At 41.3% G+C, this 21,716-nt stretch overlaps 1 protein-coding gene across 3 annotated transcripts in view; it reads left to right on the forward strand.

The window, feature by feature from the left end:
• The window catches only part of rbm27 (RNA binding motif protein 27), a 217,688-nt gene that overhangs the window by 163,496 nt on the left and 32,476 nt on the right, over positions 1-21,716 (forward strand). For 2 of the 3 annotated variants that reach the window (XM_068043929.1, XM_068043931.1), the window contains exon 20: positions 16,062-16,172. In XM_068043929.1, coding sequence (XP_067900030.1) covers positions 16,062-16,172 — 111 coding nt within the window. Of the gene's footprint in view, positions 1-16,061; positions 16,173-19,639; positions 19,989-21,716 lie in introns of those variants that run through there. The other variant, XM_068043932.1, reaches the window with a different exon arrangement.

Here is a 21,716-nt window from a genome sequence, read left to right on the forward strand (position 1 = left end):
TGGAAAGTAGCAAATATAACCCCTTTATTCAAGAAAGTGGGGGAGGCAGTAAACAGGCAACTATAGGCCAGTTAGCTTGTCTCCTGTCTTGCGGAAGGTGTTGGAATCAATCGTTAAGGAGGTTATAGCTGGGCACTTAGAAAAACTCAAGTTAATCGGGAATAGTCAGCATGGTTTTGTGAAAGGGAAATCCTGTTTAACCAATTTGTTGGAGTTCTTTGAAGGAGTAACATGTGCTGTGGATAAAGGTGAGCCTGTTGGCGCCTTGCACTTCGATTTCCAGAAGGTATCTGACAAGCTGTCAAATAAAAGGTTATTGTGCAAAGTAGGAGCTTATGGTGTAGGGGGTAACATTAGCATGGATAGAAGATTTAAGATGGCTGGCAGAAAACAGAGGATGCATAAATGGGTCCTTTTCTGACTGGTAGGATGTGACGAATGGAGTCGTGCAGGGTCTATGCTGGGGCCTCAGCTTCTTACAATTTCTATCAGTGACTTCGATGAGAGGAGCGATGGCATGGTAGCTAAATTTGCAGATGACACAAAGATAGGTAGGAAAGTAGGTTATGAAGAGGACAGAGGGAGCTTGCAGACTGACATAGTTAGGTTGAGTGAGTGGGCAAAAATCTGTCAGATGGAGTATAATGTGGGAAAATGTGAAGTTGTTCACTTTGGCAGGAAGAATAAAAAAGCAGACTATTACTTAAACGGAGAATTACTACAGAATTTTGAGGTGCAGCGGGATCTAGGTGTTCGAGTGCATGGTTCACAAAAAGTTAGTATGCAGGCACAGCAGGTAATAAAGAAGGCTAATGGAATGCTGTCCTTCATTACAAGAGGAATTGAAAATAAAAGTAAGGATGTTAGGCCTAAGTTATACAGGGCATTGGTGAGCACATCTCGAAAATACTGTGTACAGTTTTGGTCTCCTTATTTAAGGAAGGATATAAATGCATTGGAGGCGGTATAGTGGACGTTTACTAGATTGATAGCTGGAATGAGCGGATTGTCTTATGAGGAAAGGTTGGACAGACTGGGCTTGTTTTCACTGGAATTTAGAAGCGTGAGGGGATACTTGATTGAAGCTTATAAGGTCCTGAATGGTCTTGACAAGGTGGATGTGGAAAGGATGTTTCCTCTTCTGGGTGAGTCCAGAACAAGGGGCACTGTTTTAAAATTAGGTATCATCCTTTTAGGACAGAAACGAGGAGAAATTTTTTCTCTCAGGATTGTGCGACTTTGGAACTCTGACTCAGAAGGTGGTGGAGGTGGGGACAGTGAATATTTTTAAGGTGGAGGTAGATAGATTCTTATTAGACAAGGGAATCGAACGTAATCGGGAGTGGATGGGAGTGTGGAATTCTAAACACAAACAGATCAGCCATGATATTATTGAATGGCAGAGCAGGCTTGAGGGGCCGAGTGGTCTACTTCTGCTTCTAATTCGTATGTTTGTATGTTCACCCCATCGGCATTGCTGATGAGATGGGAAGGGTGTTGAGCCTCTATCCCGAGCACCAACCCAGTCCGCTTTCCTAGTGTTGGAAACTGTAGCACTAACATTTCCTCCTAGAAAGAAAATGGGACCTATAGTTCGACATTGTGAAAGTCCTCAATTATCTTGGATAGTCACCTATATCTGGCAAATGGTGATAACCATTTGCCATTGCTGTAAGTGTCAGTTTTAAAGTCGGCACTAAATAATTCTGAAGCTCTATTGGGCAGTTCAAGCAGCTGTTCACACCATTTTAAAATATGATTATTTGTCCTTAAGTCCAGACTGCTGCCTTCAGTCACCTCACGGCTTCTATATTTTTGGTGATTGTTGCTCACAAATGTTCACAAAGGTGAAAGACTGTATTTGCAGCCTGCTGAAACTCGAGCTGCACTTGCTGCTATAGTGGTGAAATTGACCAGGCCACCTTTAGCCCCTAGGCTTTGGGCCTATTCTGCTTGCTGTAGCCAGATAAGGCAAAAAAAAAACTTGCACCTTGTGAAGGAGGCGAGGGATGTTTTCCACAAGTCTAATTTAATAACACAGATTTTATGAAGCTCAAAGTGCCTGCCACTCCTGAGATTTGGTGCATCTGATTATTTTGGGGAATATTATACAACCAGGTTAAACCCTACGAACATATGAATTAGGAGCAGAAGTAGGCCACTGATTACTCCACATTTTCACCTACCCCTGATAACCTTCCATCCCCTTGTTTATCAAGAATCTATCTACCTCTGTCTTAAAAAATATTCAAAGACTCTGCTTCCACTGCCTTCTGAGGAAGAGAATTCCAAAGACTCTCAACCCTCAGAAAAAAAATTTCTCCTCATCTCTGTCTTAAATAGGAGAACCCTTATTTTTAAACAGCAACCCCTAGTTCTATTCTGCCACAAGGGGAAACATCCTTTCCACATCCACCCTGTCAAGACCCCTCAGGATCTTATATGTTTCAATCAAGTGGCCTCTTGCTCTTCTAAACTCCAGCAGATACAAGCCTAGCCTGTCCAATCATTCCTCGTAAGACAGCCCGTCCATTCCAGGTATTAGTCTAATAAACCTCCTCTGTACTGCCTGCAATGCAATTACATTCTTCCTTAAATAAGGAGACCAGTACTGTACGCAGTACTCCAGATGTGGTCTCACCAATGCCCTGTATAGCTGAAGCATAACCTCCCTACTTTTGTATTCAGTTCCCCTCGCAATAAACGATAACATTCTATTAGCTTTCTTAATTACGTGCTGTACCCGCATACTAACCTTTTGTGATTCATGCACTAGAACACCCAGATCCCTCTGCATCTCAGAGCTCTGCAATCTCTCACTTTTGAGATAATATGCTTTTTTATTCTTCCTGCCAAAGTGGACAATTTCACACGTTCCCACATTATACTCCATTTGTCAGGTCTTTGCCCACTCACTTAACCTATCTATGTCCCTTTGTAGCCTCCTTATGTCCTCTTCACAAGTTAATTTCCGACCTATCTTGGTGTCATCAGAAAATTTAGCAACCATACCTTCGATCCCTTCATCTATGTCATTTATATAAATTGCAAAAATTTGAGGCCCCAGCACAGATCCCTGTGGCACACCACTCGTTACATCTTGCTAACTAGAAAATGATCCATTTATGCCTACTGTCTGCTGTTAGCTAGCCAATCTTCCATCCATGCCAATATGTTACCCCCTACAGCAAGAGCTTTTATTTTCTGCAATAACCTTTGATGTGACACCTTATCAAATGCCTTGTGGAAATCTAAGTACAATACATCCACCGGTTCCCCTTTATCCATGGCACATGTAACTCCCTCAAAGAACTCCAATAAATTGGTTGAACATGATTTCCCTTTCACAAAAACATTGTTACGACCAGGTGAGACAGGTGTCTAGGGGTCTTTCTCAGCTGTCACCTGCTCTTACTGTAACAGGGTTTTGTTTTAAACACACTGTGTTTTAACTCCTCCTTGGTGAATCCTTCTTCACTGCTTTCCAATTATAAGGCAAAGAAGTGAGCACAAACAGGCTTTCTTAGGTTTAAAGATGATAGATGAAATTTATTAAAAGTTAAACTATATTTCGGTTAACGCCTGTGGATATACGCCACGCCCCACGCTATCTTACATACGCGATACGCACATGCAAATAGAGACAGAAAAGAGCAGAAGAAAAATAAGGTGAAAAAGTTTGAGGCAATCTCTGAAGGGGGTTTGTTCTTCAAACTCACTGTCAAGTCCTTGATTGGAGGTAGTCTTGCTTTTCGTTGGGGCCCAGTATTCTTCTTAAACCTTGTTCATTGTAGGAGAGTTTTCTCTCTTGGGTTCATATGTCTTCAGTGGTTCTTCAGTTCTGTGAGAAAGAGATGGGAGCAGATAGGAGATAGAAGTTCTCAGTCCAGGAGCAAAGAGCTTTCTGTCTTCAAAGAGTTTTCCTCCAATTTAAAACTCCCCTCTTCTGACGCCCTACTTCATTTTGACAATTTCCAGTTTCCTGGTCCCAACTGCCGCCTCTTCACTATGGACGTCCAATCGCTCTACACCTCCATCCCCCACCAGGATGGTTTAAGGGCTCTCCGCTTCTTGTTCTCACATTGAACAACTTCTCCTTCAACTCCGCTCACTTCCTTCAAGTATATGGTGTTGCTATGGGTACCCGCATGGGCCCTAGTTATGCCTGTCTTTGTGGGATATGTCGAGCATTCTTTGTTCCAGTCCTACTCAGGCCCCCTCCCCCAACTCTTTTTCCGGTACATTGATGACTGTATCGGTGCCGTTTCCTGCTCCCGCCCCGAACTGGAAAACTTTATCAACTTTGCTTCCAATTTCCACCCTTCTCTCACCTTTACATGGTCCATCTCTGACACTTCCCTTCCCTTCCTCGATTTCTCTATCTCCATCTCTGGGGATAGGTTGTCTACTAATATCCATTATAAGCCCACCGACTCCCACAGCTACCTGGACTACACTTCTTCACACCCTACCTCCTGTAAGGACTCCATTCCATTCTCCCAGTTTCTCCGTCTCCGACGCATCTGTTCTGATGATGCCACCTTCCATGACAGTACTTCTGATATGACCACCTTTTTCCTCAACCAAGGATTCCCCCCCACTGTTGTTGACAGGGCCCTCAACTGTGTCCGCCCCATTCCCCGCACCTCTACCCTCACCCCTTCCTCTCCCTCCCGGAACCGTGACAGTGTTCCCCTTGTCCTCACTTTCCACCCCATCAGCCTCCCTATCCAAAGGATCATCCTCCGCCATTTCCGCCACCTCCAGCGTGATGCCACTACCAAACGCATCTTCCCCTCCCTTCCCCTGCCAGCATTCCGAAGGGATCGTTCCCTCCGCGACACCCTGGTCCACTCCTCCATTACCCCCACCACCTCGTCCCCGTCCCATGCACCTACCCCTGCAATCGCAGGAGGCGTAATACCTGCCCATTTACCTCCACTCTCCTCACTATCCCAGGCCCCAAACACTCGTTTCAGGTGAAGCAGCGATTTACTTGCACTTCTTTCAATGTAGTATACTGTATTCGCTGCTCACAATGTGGTCTCCTCTGCATTGGGGAGACCAAACGCAGACTGGATGACTGCTTTGCGGAACACCTCCGTTCAGTCCGCAAGCAGGACCCTGAGCTTCCGTTTGCTTGCCATTTCAACACTCCCCCCTGTTCTCATGCTCTCATGCTCACATCTCTATCCTGGGCTTGCTGCAGTGTTCCACTGAACATCAACGCAAGCTCGAGGAGCAGCATCTCATTTACCGATTAGGCGCACTACAGCCTGCCGGACTGAACATTGAGTTCAATAATTTCAGAGCATGACGGGCCCCCCATTTTACTTTTATTTAGTTATTTTTTCTTTTTTACATTTTTTACAATTTTTTTTCTTTTGTTAATTTCATTTCATTGTAGGTTGTTCAGTTTGCTTACCCACTATTTTTTTTTCATGTTTGTACTTGCTGCTGTTCAATCCTCAGTTCATTAACACCCTATCTGTACTAATGCTTTGTCTTTCAACACACCATTGACATATTGTTTGCCTTTGCTCCATGACCTCTTGGTCAGCTATGTGGCCTTGTCCAATCTGCACCTTCTCCTTTGTTATCTCTTGCCCCACCCCCGGCTCACTTGCTTATAACCTTTGACATTTCTAATATTTGCTGGTTCTGAAGAAGGGTCACTGACCCGAAACGTAAACTCTGCTTCTCTTTCCACAGATGCTGCCAGACCTGCTGAGTGGTTCCAGCATTTCTTGTTTTTATTTCAGATTTCCAGCATCCACAGTATTTTGCTTTTATTAAAACTCCCCTAGTTGGCCAGTAGGTAGTCATGTGATTGACTGGTTTGACCAGGTCTCTTCTGTGTATTGGGAGCATCTTAGCAGTCAACCTGGAATGCTAGCATCTCCACCTTCAATGTCTGGTAATCAAAAGTCCATTGTGGATTAAATTGGAGCAAGGAGTGGCCCCTTTGTCCTTTCCAAGTACTGTCTGTTACTACACAAATGTCTTTGCAGGCAAGGGTCTGGTGGGTTTTTTTTAAAGCAAGTTCTTCCTTTACTCCAGTTACAGTTTAAAAATCAATTTTCATGTGGCAAAGTTAATTTGCCTCATTCTTGGCAGGTGGGGGCCTGCATGACATCATGTTGACTCTGTCTGATTACCTTGAATTTTTTTAAATGCCCTGCTAGAACGTCTTTAATAATAGCATCTAACATTTTCCCCAAGACAGTTGTTAAGCTAATTGGCCGGTAGTTTCCTGCTTTCTGTCTCCCTCCCTTTTTGAATAAAGGAGTTACATTCGCTATTTTCCAATCTAACGGAACCTCTCCCCGAATCTAGGGAATTTTGGAAAATTAAAATGAGCGCATCAACTATCTCATTAGCCACTTCTTTAAACACCCTTGGATGAAGTCCATAAGGATCTTGGGACTTGTCAGCCCACAGCAATTTGTTCAGTACCACTTCCCTGGTGATTGTAATTTTCTTGAGTTCCTCCCTCCCTTCCATTTCCTGACTTACAGCTAATACTGGGATATTACTTGTATCCTCAATAGTGAAGACTGATGCAAAATATCATCTGCCATCTCCTTATTATCCATTATTAAAAAAAAACATGCAGAGTAATTTAATATAAATGCTTTATGCATTTCTATGATAACAGCTCCATCGTATGTAATTGCATTATTTTATAGAGACTGGGAGCAGGGGTGAAGTGGAGAAACGGACATCTGCTTTTCAAAAAAGATTGATTTATTACACTGGCCACAGCATACAGTGGGTAATTTGTGTTTGCACAAATGTCCACTATAAGTAGTGGGGACTGTATTCAGGCCAGTGCCTAGTAAAAAGATGCAGTGGATAAGGTGATGTTCCTTGAGCTTGTGTTGAGCTTCACTGGAATAGTGGAGAAAGCCAAAGACAGAGAAATCCGAGTAGGACTGGAAGGGGGAACTGTGACAGGAAGCTCAGAGTTACATTTGCAGTCAGAACCAAAGTGTTCAGTAAAGCTTTCAGATTGGGTGACAAGATCGTTCTGTCCGTCAGTCCAACCCTTAATTTCCTGTCATTTGCCACCTTAATTTCTGTTCCATTGTTGCATCTGTCTTTTGGCCTATTCCACAGTTTCATTGAATCTCAACACAAGCTCGAGGACAAGCTATTTTAGATCTGGTATTGTGCAATGAAAAAGGGCTGATTGATAATCTCATTGTAAAGGAGCCTATAGGGAAGAGTGACCATAATATGATAGTTTACTCTTAAATTTGAAAATGATGTAATTCAATCTGAAACTAGGGTCTTAAATCAAAACAAAGGAAACTACGAAGGTATGAGAGGCAAGTTGGCTGTGGTAGATTGGGAAATTACATTAAAAGGTGTGACAGTAGATAGGCAATGGCTAGGAATTGAAGAATTAATACATAGTTTACAACAAATCTGCATTCTTTTTGAGGCACAAAAACCCAATGGGAAAGGTGATCCAACCATGGCTAACAAGAAGTTAAAGATTGTATTAGATCAAAGGAAGAGGCTTATAAAGTTGCCAAAAAGTAGTAAGCCTGAGGATTGGGAGCATTTTAGAATTCAGCAGAGGAGGACCAAGAAACTGATGAAGAACGAGAAAATCAAATTTGAAAGTAAACTAGCGAGAAACATAAAAACGGACTGTAAAAGCTTCTATAGGTATGTAAAAAGCAAAAGATTAGCAAAGACAAATGTGGGCCCATTACAGGCAGACAGGGGAGTTTATAATGGGGAATAAGGAACTGGCAGAGAAACTAACCAAATACTTTGTTTCTGTATTCATGGAGGAAGATAAAAACCTCCCAGGAATACTAGAGAACCAAAGAACTAGCAAGAATGAGGAACTGAAAGAAATTAGTATTAGTTAAAAAGTAGTGCTGGAGAAATTAATATGGCTGAAAGTTGATAAATTCCCTGGACCTGATGTTCTCCATCCCAGAGTGTTGAAAAGTAAATAGGAATGTAGTGTTAGTAGGAGACAGTATAGTCAGGGGGATAGACACAGTTTTCTGTATCCACGAGTGAGAGTCCAGAAGGCTCTGTTGCCTGCCTGGTGCCAAGGTTCAGGACATTTGCTCAAGGCTGGAGAGGAACTTGCAATGGGACGGGGAGGATCCAGTTGTGGTCCATGTGGGTACCAATGGCATAGATAGGACTCGGAAAGAGCTTCTGCAAAGAGAGTATGAGCAGCTAGGGGCTAAATTAAAAAGCAAAACCGCAAAGGTAATGATCTCTGGGTTATTACTTGAGCCACGAGCAAATTGGAAGAGGGTAAATAAGGTTAGAGAGTTAAATGCATGGCTCAAAGATTGGTATGGGATAAATGGGGTTCGATTCATGGGGCACTGGCAGCAGTCCTGGGGAAAGTAGGAGCTGTACCATTGGGACGGTCTTCACCTGAAACGTGCTGGAACCAGTGTTCTGCCGATTTGTATAACTAGGGCGGTAGAGAGGGCTTCAAACTAAATTGTGGGAGCGCGGAATCAAGTGAGAGAAGATTTGATACAGTAAAGAGAAGGAACAAGGCAAGAGAGCAAGGTAGTAATAAGGGAAATAATAGAGCATGGCGGGAAGGGACAGAAGAGTGTGCAAGCAGCTCAAGTTAGAGGTTGTGTAAATAGTAAAAAGACAGAATTAAAGGCTCTTTATTTGAATGCGCGTAGTATTTGTAACAAAACAAATGAATTGATATCTCAAATAGAAATAAATATGTATGATCTGATGGCCATTACAGAGACATGGCTGCTAGATGACAAAGACTGGGACCTGAATATTCATGGATACAACATTTCGGAAGGACAGGAATCTACAAAAGGTGGAGGGGTAGCTCTGTTAATTAAGGGTGACAGTACAATAGAGAGAGGTGACCTTAGTTCTAGAAATGAAGATGTCAAATCAGTTTGGGTAGTAATAAGAAATAGTAACGGTCGAAAGTTACTTGTGGGAGTAGTTTATAGGCCCCCTAGCGGTAACCACACTGTAGGATGGGGCATACAGGAAGACATAATGGGGGCTTGTGAGAAAGTTACGGTGATAATCATGGGTGATTGTAATCTACAGATTACAGACAAATTGAATTGACAAAAGTAGCCTGGAACATGAGTTCATGGAGTGTTTTTGGGAGAGTTTCTTAGAGCGGCACATTCTAGAACCAGTCACTGAATTGTTACAGTGCAGAAGGAGGCCATTTGGCCCATCGTGTCAGCACCGGTTCTCCGAAAGAGCAATTCACTCAGTTCCACTCCCCTGCCTTCTCCCTGTAACCTTGCACATTCTTCCTTCTCATAGAACAGTCTCATTCTCTTTTGAATGCTTCAGTTGAACCTGCCTCCACCACACGCTCAGGCAGTGCATTCCAGACCTTAACCACTCGCTGCGTGAAAAAGTTTTTCCTCATGTTTCTTTTGCGTCTCTTACCAAATACTTTAAATCTGTGCCCTCTCGTTCTCGATCCTTTCATGAGTGGGAACAGTTTCTCCCTATTGTCATGCAGGCTCCCACCTGCCAAGAATGAGGCGCACATTATTTTGCAACATGCACATGAAAACTTAGTATTTTCTTCCCAGCAACAATTTTATCACAAGGAATTGCCAGGCCCCTCACCAGAAAGACCTTTTTGCATACTAGCAGCCAGTGTTGGAACAAAGGAACCAGTCCCTGCTTTCCCAATACACACAAGACCTGGACAGTCCAGTTTAGTCACAGGACTGGCTCGGTCATAGAAGACAGAGGGTAGCAGTGGAAGGGTGCTTTTCTGAATGGAGGGCTGTGACTAGTGGTGTTCCGCAGGGATCAGTGCTGGGACCTTTGCTGTTTGTAGTATATATAAATGATTTGGAGGAAAATGTAGCTGGTCTGATTAGTAGGTTTGCGGACTACACAAAGGTTGGTGGAGTTGCGGATAGTGATGAGGATTGTCAGCGGATACAGCAGGATATAGATCGGTTGGAGACTTTGGCGGAGAAATGGCAGATGGAGTTTAATCCGGACAAATGTGAGGTAATGCATTTTGGAAGGTCTAATACAGGTGGCAGAACCCTTAGGAGTATTGACAGGCAGAGAGATCTGGGCGTACAGGTCCACAGGTCACTGAAAGTGGCAACACGTGGATAAGGTAGTCAAGGAGGCATACGGCATGCTTGCCTTCATCGGTTAGGGCATAGAGTATAAAAATTGGCAAGTCATGTTGCAGCTGTACAGAACCTTAGTTAGGCCACACTTGGAATATTGCGTGCAATTCTGGTCGCCACACTGCCGGAAGGACGTGGAGGCTTTGGAGAGGGTACAGAAGAGGTTTACCAGGATGTTGCCTGGTCTCGAGGGCATTGGCTATGAGGAGAGGCTGGATAAAGTCAGATTGTTTTCACTGGAATGACGGAGGTGGAGGGGCGACATGATAGAGGTTTACAAAGTTATGAGTGGCATGGACAGAGTGGATAGAAGCTTTTTCCCAGGGTGGAAGAGTCAGTTACTCGGGGACAGAGGTTTAAGGTGAGAGGGGCAAAGTTTAGAGGGGACGTGCGAGGCAAGTTCTTTACACAGAGGGTGGTGAGTGCCTGGAACTTGCTGCAGGGGGAGGTGGTGGAAGCAGGTACGATAGCGACATTTAAGAGGCACCTTGACAAATACATGAATAGGATGGGAAGAGAGGGATACGGTCCCCGGAAGTGCAGAAAGTTTTAGTTTAGACAGGCATCAAGATCGGCGCAGGCTTGGAGGGCCGAATGGCCTGTTCCTGTGCTGTACTGTTCCTTTGTTCTTTTTCTGGCAGTTGGAGTTTTTTGAATTTGAACTTGACACAGAGTTTTAAAACTCAGAAAGCTGTTTGCTCCTGGACTGAAAAGACCTCTCTCCTGTCTGCACCCATCTATTTCTCATGGAACTGAAGACCTATTGAACGCACACGAACCCCAAGAGAGAAAAGTCTCCTACAGTGACAAGGTTTAAGAAGAATACTGAGCCCCAGCGAAAAGCAAGACTACCTACAAAAGGACAGTAACAAGAAACTCTTCTAATATTGCCTCAAACTTCTCTTTTTTTTCTTCTCTTTTCTGTCTCTATTTGCATGTGCGTATTGCATATGCATGCTAGTTTGGGGTGCAGCGTATATCTGTAGGTTTTCTTTAAACCTCAGAAAGCCTGTTTGTGCTCATTTCTTTGCCTTATAATTGGAAAGCGGTGAACAAGGATTCACCAAGGGGGAGCTCAAAACACATTGTGTTTAAAAAATAACCCCTATTACAATATGACCAGGTGAAGGCTAAAAGGGACCTTTCTCACCTGGTCATAACACTATCTACTCTGTCCAGACCCCTCATGATTTTGAATACCTCTATCAAATCACCTCTTCGGACTGTTTCCCTTGGAGAAGAGTAGGCTAACTTCTCAAGTTTATCTTCAGAACGGAAGTTCCTAATCCCTGGAATCATTCTTGTGAATCTTTTCTGCATGCTCTCCAATGCCCTCACGTCTTTCCTGACGTGCGCCACCCAGAACTGGACGCGGTACACGAGTCGAGTTCAACATAACTTTCTTGTTGTTGCACTCTACCCAGGATACTGTATGCTTTATTAACTGCTCTCTCACCCTGTCCTGTCCCCTTCAATGACTTGTGCACATATACACCCAGGTCCCTCTGCTCCTGCACCCCGTTTAGAATCGTAACCTTTATTTTCTATTGTCTCTCCATGTTCTTCCAACAAAATGAATCACTTCACATTTCTTTGCGTTGAACTTCATCTGCCACCTGTCTGCTCATTCCAGCAACTTGCCTATGTCCTTTTGGAGTTCACAATGCTTCCAAGTTTTGAAGCATCTGCAGACTTTGAAATTGTGCCCTGTACACCAAGGTCTAGGTCATTAATATATATCAGGGAAAGCAAGGGTCCCAACATGACCCCTGGAGAACTCCACTACAAACCTTCCTCCAGCCTGAAAAACAACCATTAACTCTTTGTTTCCTTTCACTCAGCCAATTTTGTATCCATGTTGCTACTGTCCCTTTTATTCCATGAACTGCAACCTTGCTTACAGGTTTGTTGTATGGTATTGTATCAAATGCCATTTGAAAGTCCATGTACACCACATCAACAGCATTGTCCTCATCAACCCTCCATGTTAGCTCCTCAAAAAAAACTCCAAGTTAGCTAAACATGATTTTCCCTTCACACATCCATGCTGGCTTTCCTTAATTAACCTGCATTTGTCCATGTGACTATTAATTTTGTCCCGAATTGTTTTTTCTAGAAGTTTCCCCACCACTGAAGTTAAACTGACTGGTCTGCAGTTGCTGGGCTTATCGTTACCTCCTTATTGAACAAGGGTGTAACATTTGCAATTCTCCAGTCCTCTGGCACCACCTACGAGTCTAATGAAGACTGAAAAATTATGGCCAGTACCTCCGCGATTTCTCCCCTCACTTCCCTCCGTATCCTTGGATGAATTTTATCTGGTCCTGGCGTTTTATCTACTTTAAATACAGATTTCTAATATGTCCTCTTTATCAATTTTAAACCGTTCTAGTGTCTGAATTACCTCCTCTTTCACCATTGCCTGGGTTGCATCTTCTTCCTTGGTAAAGACAAATGTAAAGTATTCATTTAATACCTCAGTTATGCCCTCTGCCTCTATTTGTAAATTCCCTTGATGGTCCCTAATCGGCCCCACTCCTTCTACCACCGTTTTACTATTTATATGTCTATAGAAAACTTTGGGATTCCCTTTAATGTTAGCTGCCAGTCTTTCTTCATGCTCTCTCATTGCTTCTCTGATTTACTTTTTCACTTTCCCTCTGGACTTTTTATATTCAGCTTGGTTGTCAACAGTATTTTCTACCTGCCATCTGTCAGCGCTTTGGCAATAGGAAGAAGGAGTAGTTTGCTGCTCCATGGGTGGGGAAGTACCGGGGTATGGGGAAGGGAATTTAACAATCCCTCTTACCTCTGTCTAAACACTGCGCCTGCGTCCTGGTGTTAACTTACTTTTTCGGCTGTGTTTATTTGCAACACAAGGGCATTGGACCAAATTTCTGATTGGTCCTCTTCGAGGACAAGACGCACCCAACTGTTTCTCTGGAATATGTGTAATTTTATTCTGCTTGTTGTAGAGTCATTCAGTGTTCTCTGCAATGTGTAATTTCATCCAGTCATTGTCAGGTAGGTTCCAAAGCTTACAATGCTAATACTGTGCTTCAGAGAATAGACAGGGCTCGCACTGCTTGGTTAGGAACACTCACAGCGTTCACACTCCCAAGTTCAGAGAACGCGCAGCGCTCACACTCCTGAGTTCACATAGGAAGGGATTAGTGATGGAGGGATTTCAATGTGAAGGAACTTTAAAATTGAGGCATTGCTAGACCGGGAGCCAGTGTAGGTCAGTGAGCACAGGGGTGATGTGTAAATGGGGCTTGCTACAAGTTAGGACATGTGCAGCGGAGTTGGATAATTATCTGAAGAAAAAAATTTGCAGGGCTGTGGGGAAAAGGTGGGAGAGTGGGGCTAGCTGAGTTGCTCTTGGATATGAAATGGCCTCCTTCTGTGCTGTAACCATTCTATGATTCCAGTGCAGAATAGGTTCTTATCTTTAAAGGAGAACAATCTCAGTTCTTCTTGTCTGTCCACATAACTTAAGTCTTTCATCCCTGTGTTATGAGCCCCATGGAGATCAACATACAAAAAGAACAGAATTTACCAAATGGCTCCAATAAAAAAAATAAATTGAGAAGATGTCACTTTTATAATTTTTTACTCGATCAAACTAAAATCAACATAAATTAAACATGAAATAACAGGACAAATCACAGTCAATATATATAGTTTACAGATTACACATTAATTATCAGATACGATAGAGATATATCTCACAGATTTACTGCACAGTTCACTCAGCAAGGATGGCACCGAACAGCCTCAAGCTTCTTCAGAACTCTGAATGTCTTCAGGTAGATTTCCAGCTCCTGTCCTCCAAGCTGCAGTCGCTGATTTGATGCCTTCCCGCTGACAGCGAGCATTGCAGTCTTCCCTTCAATGTTTCAATTTTGTTGCCTCTGAAACCTCCTCGGCTCTGCTGATGACAGTCTTGATGGCATAGATCCACCAATATTTCTTTAAGTCACCGAAAGCAGTTGCCTCAGCTCATATTTGCCAATGGCCAGTTCCCAGAATCAGCTTCCAATCTCAGCAGCTTGGCTGCAAAACACTCTACCTGCAGCCTGCTTGAGCTCTCCAATCTTGTAATCTGAGCTTGGATAGCTCTAGTCATATGCCTCTGGTCAAATGACTCTGTGTCTTATCTCGTTCCAACCAGTTCTGTCTCTCCAAAACCCTGAAGTTTTTAGTTTTGCTTTCAAGTTGGGGACTCTCAAAAAAAAAAAAACAAGCTTTGAAACCAGAGTCTGTGCACCTAACAGAATTCAACAGGTCATCAGTTCAGTCAACAGTCTGCACACACTCTTCCACTGGTCTCTCAGATCGCGGACTTCATCACACATAAGTAAATTTCTTCTGCACCCTCTGTCAGGTTTTGACATGCTTCCTAGGGTGTGGTGCCCAGAATGGACCCTAACTGAAGCCTAACCAGTGTTTACAAAGGCTTAGCATAACTTCCTTGCTTTTGTATTCAATGCTTCTGTTAATAAAGACAACTTCTATTAACGAAGATACTTGTCCTGCCTCATTGAGACACTTGTTTACACCTGCAAGTCTTCTGTTCCTGCACCCCTTTTAAAGTTGAACCATTTAGATTATTTTCAGTTTAGTTAACTTCACATTTTTCCTACTTCTGCACCCATTGCCCCAGTTCCTGATGATCTCCCCGACCCCCAGAGTTCCTGACCTCCTCCCCCACAAAAGTTTCAGACCTTTTAACTGTTCACACATTCTCTGTGAGTTGTATATGTCTTTTCTTTGATTTCTGTCACTATGCCTTTTATTGTCTCATGTTGATATCACTTTCATCATTAAACATTTCCTGTTTTCCAAATAAGCACTTTATAGGTAATTCTATGAAGATGCAAGCCTAAAATAGTAACTTATTCTTTGCACAGATGCTGCCTGATCAACTGAGAATTTCTACTACATTCTGGTTTTGCTTTGTCTGGCTGCATTTTGTTATTTCTCTTCCTAACGAGAATATATCAATCTCGGTTTTGAAATTTTCAGTTGACCTAGCTTCAGCAGCTTTTTCGAGGAATAGAGTTCCAGATTTTCCAATACCCTTTGTATGAAGAAGTCTTTCCATACATCACTCTTGAATGGCCTAGCTCTAACATTAAGGTTCTGGCCCTTTGTTATGGACTCTCCCAACAGGAGAACTAGTTTATCTCTATTGATCCTATTAACTTCTTCAATCATTTTAAACACTTCAGTTAGATCACCCCTTAATTTTGTTTAGTCAAGGAATATAAGCCTGGTTTGTACAACCTATTTGTATAATTTAACATAATTTTAGCCCAGGTATCATTCTGGTAAATCTGCTCTGCACTTCCTGCCAATGGATCCTTTTCTGAGGTGTGGTTCCCAGAACTGAACACAGTACTTTAAATGGGTCCGTGGCTTCATATAACTGTAATGTAACTTCCACTCTGTTGTATTTCATCCCCCCTTGAGGTTAAGCCCAACATTCTTTTTAAATTAAATTTTAAAATGAAATTTTGTACCCCTTCACTAGCATTGTGATTTCTGTACTTGGACCCCTAAATCGCTCTGCTGATAACGGTTCCTAGCTTCTTGCCAACTATGAGTAAAGCAAAGATATGAAGAGTAATTCAAAGTTACATATTGGTAAATATTTGTTTGAGATTAATATATTTGTGCGCAAGTACTAGTTAGTATTTTGGTACTTCAGTACAAGGTAAGGTGTCTCTGTCCTCGTCACTGGTAAAGAAGTTTCATACTGTGAACGTTTTTTATTTTGTAGTGTTTTAGATTTGGAAGCAAGCGTTAGGTTGAAAAATTTGCTTCAAATGGATTTTTAAATTTGCATCGACAACTGACTCTTCTGTTGGGTTTTCTAACTTTTGATTCATATTTCTAAATTGTGTACAGGCTGCCAATCAGGGGGCAAAGTTCAAAGGCCGAAACCTTCAGATCTCCTGGTACAAGCCAAAAGCACCTTCAGTCTCAACAGAACCAGAGGAGGAGGATACAAAAGAAGAGGTACTGCACTGGCCATAGAATTTCCCACTGCTTGGAATAATAAAGTAGTGTTAGTGCTGCTGAGATTCTTTTCAGACAAATAATTCACAGTAAAATCAGGACTCTTCCTGCCTAAAGAGGAAGGTGTCGAAAATATACATCTCCTAAAGCGGTACTACTAGTTGTTGAAGTAGTATTATATAATGTTTTTGCATTATATAAATATTCTATAAAAGTTTATTAAATTGTTTGGTTTGGGGGCAAGAGAGAAAAAACTGTGAACTGTGTATATTGGTTATTGATGCAAGTTCCTCTGTGTCGCTTGATTAGGAACGAGTGTGTACTGATTACCGACACAAGCTTTCAGAACGTGCTTGTTGCCGTTGCATGTACACTATAACAAACTGCAGCGTGCCCAGAAATCAGATTGATGGGGCTAACATCACTGTGGTAAACTGTAGGCAAGCACATAAATGATTTGAATGTGTTTCACCCCATCTCTCTTGAAGGTGCTAATTTCTGCTGGATAATGGATCTATGGGTACCAAGACATTCCCTGCATCGCCTAAGTGGCCATTCCTTGTATGTGAGCATCAATAGATCAGCTAAACATGAGGGGCATTACAGCCTACCTCAACCCTGACCTAACCTGATAACCGTGCACTTTCCAGTAGGTGTCATTTAATTGTGTTCGGGAGCCTGAACCTGCCCTGATTTACTGTGCCCAACCTTCATCTTCAGGCATTGTGGCTAGTTGAAGCACCTTTGTAGCTGTCCTGGCTGAGACCACGCAGAGCAGCTAAAGATAAGAATTTTAATCTGAGTATCCATTCTTGCCTGCAAGGCTTCAACTGTATTAGGATGCAGATCCAACTGCTATTTGAAAAGAAGAAATTCTATAAATGTTGACTGATTAGTGTTATTAAGCATTGTGGCTAATTTATATTTAATTTGAGGAACTTTTTTGGGGTCAAGTATTCTCTCTTGAAACAGGCAGGCTATGTTTCCGGTGCAGTCCGTTATATGTTTGCCTTTTCCTACATTAAATTAATTATTACAGGTTTGTGAGTAATGTGTTTCGTCACTTCATACCTCAGCACATTTTGTAGGAATGCAACTAGTCAGGAAACAGCAAGTTGAGTAAATTCATCTACTGCAATACTACTAGGATATTTTAATGGTATTCATTCTTTTAACCTGATTCCAAAGTGGTTCCAACCCACCACTGGAGAGGTTTTGAAATTCAGTAGTACCACCAGACAAAGATGGAAACACTTTTGGTTTAGGAATATTGATGTAGTTGTCAGATAACTCGAGATCATTCTTAATAAAATTGACTGAAAGCACAGGTGCCTGCAGCTTAACTAACTCTGACCTTTCTAATAACTTGCACACTGCTAATCTGTTCCAGCCATCCATGAGTCATTGTTCAATATTTATTTATAGTCTGTTAGTAGTATTAAAGGTACTAAATTGGTGCCTTCAAATTCCTAACACTTACATTTGTATGGAATAACAATACAGATGGAGAGGATAAACTGAAAATCTGAAATAAAAACATAAAATTCTGATAGGACACCTTTGCAATTGAAAATATAAGTGATAAGTTAATATTTTGGTTAGAGATCTTTCATCAGAACCAAGAAAAATAACTCTACAGTACAATTTTACCAATGTTATGATATACAGCAACCTATAATGAATTACACTGTTTGCCTCACATTCTTTAAAAAGTACCTGGATGAGCACTTGGCACGTCATAACATTCAAGGCTATGGACCAAGTGCTGGCAAATGGGATTAGGTAGACAGGTCATGTGTCTTTAATGCATCGGTGCAGACTCGATGGGCCGAAGGGCCTTTTCTGCACTGTATTATTCTGTGATTCTGTGCCACCTTCACTTAAGCCTTCCCCTCCTTTTCAATGGCAGCCTTTGTGCATGTGTCTCAAGTTCCAATGCCTTTGCCTCCTGAAAGTTGAATGTGTGCCATCTAATAGATAGGAAGCTTTTCTTTCAGAAACTTCTATGCAAATTTTCACCAAAAATCCTCTACTAGTTGTGTTTGCCCAGCATTCATGTAGGTGCTTCCCATTTGCTGTTGGACACCAGTTTTTATTGTACCAAGTGTTGAAATTATTTTGTCGTAAAGTTTTGCCTTCAACCCCTAATTTAAACTATGAACACACATGGTTCCCAAGTAAGTAGCTATTTTTATTTGCTCAACTCCATTTCACTTCCTAACCAATCACAGCAAAAGCTTCACAAGACAATATAAGTCTGAATCAAGCCATTGATCACAGTGATAACATTTGGTGGTCAAGTTTGGATCCACACTTTTCAGAGGTGTTTGAGATTCTGGTTGGGTGCAATTCAAAAGTATGATTTTTTTTTGGAATTCTGGTTATAATCAAGATAAAATTCAAACTTTAGGGACACTGAAAGATTGATTGGAGGCAGAGGAAAAAGTTTAAAAGAAATTTTGAATTTCTGTAAATTATTAGGTAGGACATATGGCATTGCTTTCTGACATTAATGTAGTACTGTCATTTGACTGAATGAAAGGCAATCATTTTGACTTTCAAGCTTAGTTGAATTGGAGTAAGGTATGACAGTTGTCTGTAAAATGAAATATAATCTTTTGTTTTAAATTTAAGTACTTTCATTTGAAAAAAGTAATTTGTCTATGTAGGATTGCAATGGTTGACTTTAGCCAATCAGCATGCAGCTCAGATGTCACTCATTTTCAGGTAAATTTCAGTTCTAATAAAAGTGGCAATTTTTGTTCCTAATTTTGAAATGATTTAGGGAAAAAAAATAAATGCTTGACTTAGCAACATGCTTAAAAGGATTTCCTGTCAGCTATGAAGTTACAAATACTACAGCACTGAAAAGAGGTGATGGAATCCTAGTGTGCAAAGGCTTAATATATTCATTTGACATTAGTGTCTCCGTTCCTTCAGTGGAGGTGTTTATTTGAAACGGGTTAACTTCTCTGCTAACTTAGTTTCGAGAGAAGACCAGATCAACCCAATAATCATTCTTGCACTAGAATCCCATGGCATAACTTCAGGGTCCAGGAATTTAGATGTAACACTGTAGGAAACTTGCTACACTTATTAAAATAAATAATCTTCCTTTTCTTGCTTTTGTTTGATTCATTTTATGAAACTGGAGCTGGACCTTGAACAAGTACTACTTTTTTTTTAAAAAAACTAAATGGCTTAAATTTTCAATTCACAAATACATCAAAATAAATTCATATATACTTAAAGGATTGAGTTTCTCTTGAATTAGCTAGTAAATATATAAATATTTTAATTGAGTAGTCAGTCAGATAGAATGAAAATTCCAACTGAGAAGCTAGGGTATTTCAGAAACAAATAATAGAACCCCACTGTCAGGATAGTTTGTTATAGGGCTGTAGATATGGATTTTTCCAGTCCGATCTGCAGAGTTTTGTTTAAACAGATATTGTATGTAATTCCAGCTCCAGGGACACCAACAGGAAGGAGGTCAATGATGAGGAAACTATAGCTGTAATACATCAGGCACATGATGAACAAAGCAAATAATTGAAAAGCCCAGCACTTGTTGCACGACTATGTGTTACGGCACGTACTCAAATGCATTATATAACTTAACTACAGAAGGAAGTGACGTAGGGAAAATGTGAAACGCAATAAATCCAAGCATCATATTTCCTGTCCCTCCCACACAAAACACTTCCCTTCAGAAAATAAGATAAAGCTGATACTGTGATGCATGCATGTATGTATGTAGCAGATGAACTTTATGTACCAAACAATCTTGAAATAAAACATTTTGTTGCCACTGTTTGGAAGTATTAGTATGATGTCATGTGTGCTAAACCTAATGCCATTTAATAAAAAATCAAACAAAAAACTAGTTTCTGTTGGCACTAATTTGCCAAAACTAAAAATTGAAAAATTTGTAGTTATTTTGTTCTGATATGAGGTGTCTGGTAGGTGCACATGTGAGGAAAGTTCATCTTCAGGGTTAACACTACAGTTTAAAGGTGGACAATTAACTAAATAGTAGTGACTTCTTTTCTAGATTTTTGGCTGTGTGGAACAATTATCAGTCAGTAGTATCAAGTCACTGACAACATTTCCATCTTGTTAGCTTTACCATCCAATACATCCATAAGTGCTCTAGTCTAATTAGTTGGTGCTGTGTGACAGAAGAAAATTGCTTTTCTCTAGTTCAACTATGGGTGTACCTTATGCGTTTTAATTGTCCTCTCTCCCTTTCCAAAAACCCGTGACAAAAAATTTTTTAAAAAATAATTTGCTTTGAAACAGATGCAAAATGGAAATTATGTCTTGATTTGAAAGTCTAGATATTAGCTAGAGGGACAGAAGATCTTCAGTTACTCTTCGAAGGGACAACAATATCCTGAATGTGAATATTTTGTTGGCAAAACTCATCAAGGGTGCTCATACCACCAGAACAATAATCCATTTAACAAGACTGTTTTTGTTCTGATCCAACCTCGGTCAGTTGAGTTGATGGTGTCTTGAATGAGGTTCACTGATACTTGTGAAACAGCCAAAAATGGCTGGCAGTCGTCATCTTCGCTTTACCTATGTAGGTTGTATAGTTCATCATTGTTCAAGTCAATTATCTCCATCTCTCAGACTGAGCTTTGTTTCTCTTCTAAGTTCTGCAAGGACTTTTTCAAAGGATCTCATCTGATTTGATCCTTCGTGAACTGTCTCTGAATTAGAATGGATTCAATAGCTTGCTGCTTCCATGGATAACACTTTATCTGATAATAAATCTGTTTGATAGTTCAGTTTGTTATGTAGAAATCTTTGGAATGGCCTATCTTCTAAAGTGACCTCCAGTAATTGAGTTCATTGTTTGGGGCCTGCTTGGTGCATGCCTAATTATTTCATGCAGAAGCTGGCATTTTGGGCTTGTATGGAGCAACGGTTTCCTTAAGGAAGCAAATGTTTGAGTTGGGCTTGAAATAAGCCGCTAGGGTGAATCTATATCATAACAATGGGTAGCTCAGAAAGCAGAGGTTATATCACTTGCAGACCAAACAGGTTGAAATTAAAATTAAGCAACCAGAAGCAATCACAATTATTAAAAGAAGAGTACCAGGGCATTGAATGATGTAGATTGTGAGCCTCAAATATCACATTTGTTTATAGAGGAAAAGGATGAACGGTTTGTATACCAGTTAGATGTCCTTGGTGTAGAGGCTGCAAAGGAGCAGCACAAGCGTGAACTGGAAAAAGAAAACTGTATCCAGGCAGAAAAAGAAATCTGCAAAATTTGCCATCATCCCTTGCCTGGATTATTCTAACATGCCAGGGGCTGTTAACCTTGTAGGCCTGCTGAGGGTATGAGTATGGCTGGAAATCTCTGTGCTCCTCCAATTCAGGCCTCTTGCACATCCCTGATTTTCATTGCTCCACTTCTAGCATCCATGCCTTCAGCTGCCAAGGTCCTAAGCTCTGGAATTCTCTCCTTAAACCTCTATGCCTCTTTCTCCTCTTTAAAGCATACCTCTTTGACCAAGTTGCTGGTCATCT

Source organism: Heterodontus francisci, chromosome 12 (genome assembly GCF_036365525.1).
Source record: "Heterodontus francisci isolate sHetFra1 chromosome 12, sHetFra1.hap1, whole genome shotgun sequence".
NCBI lineage: Eukaryota > Metazoa > Chordata > Chondrichthyes > Heterodontiformes > Heterodontidae > Heterodontus > Heterodontus francisci.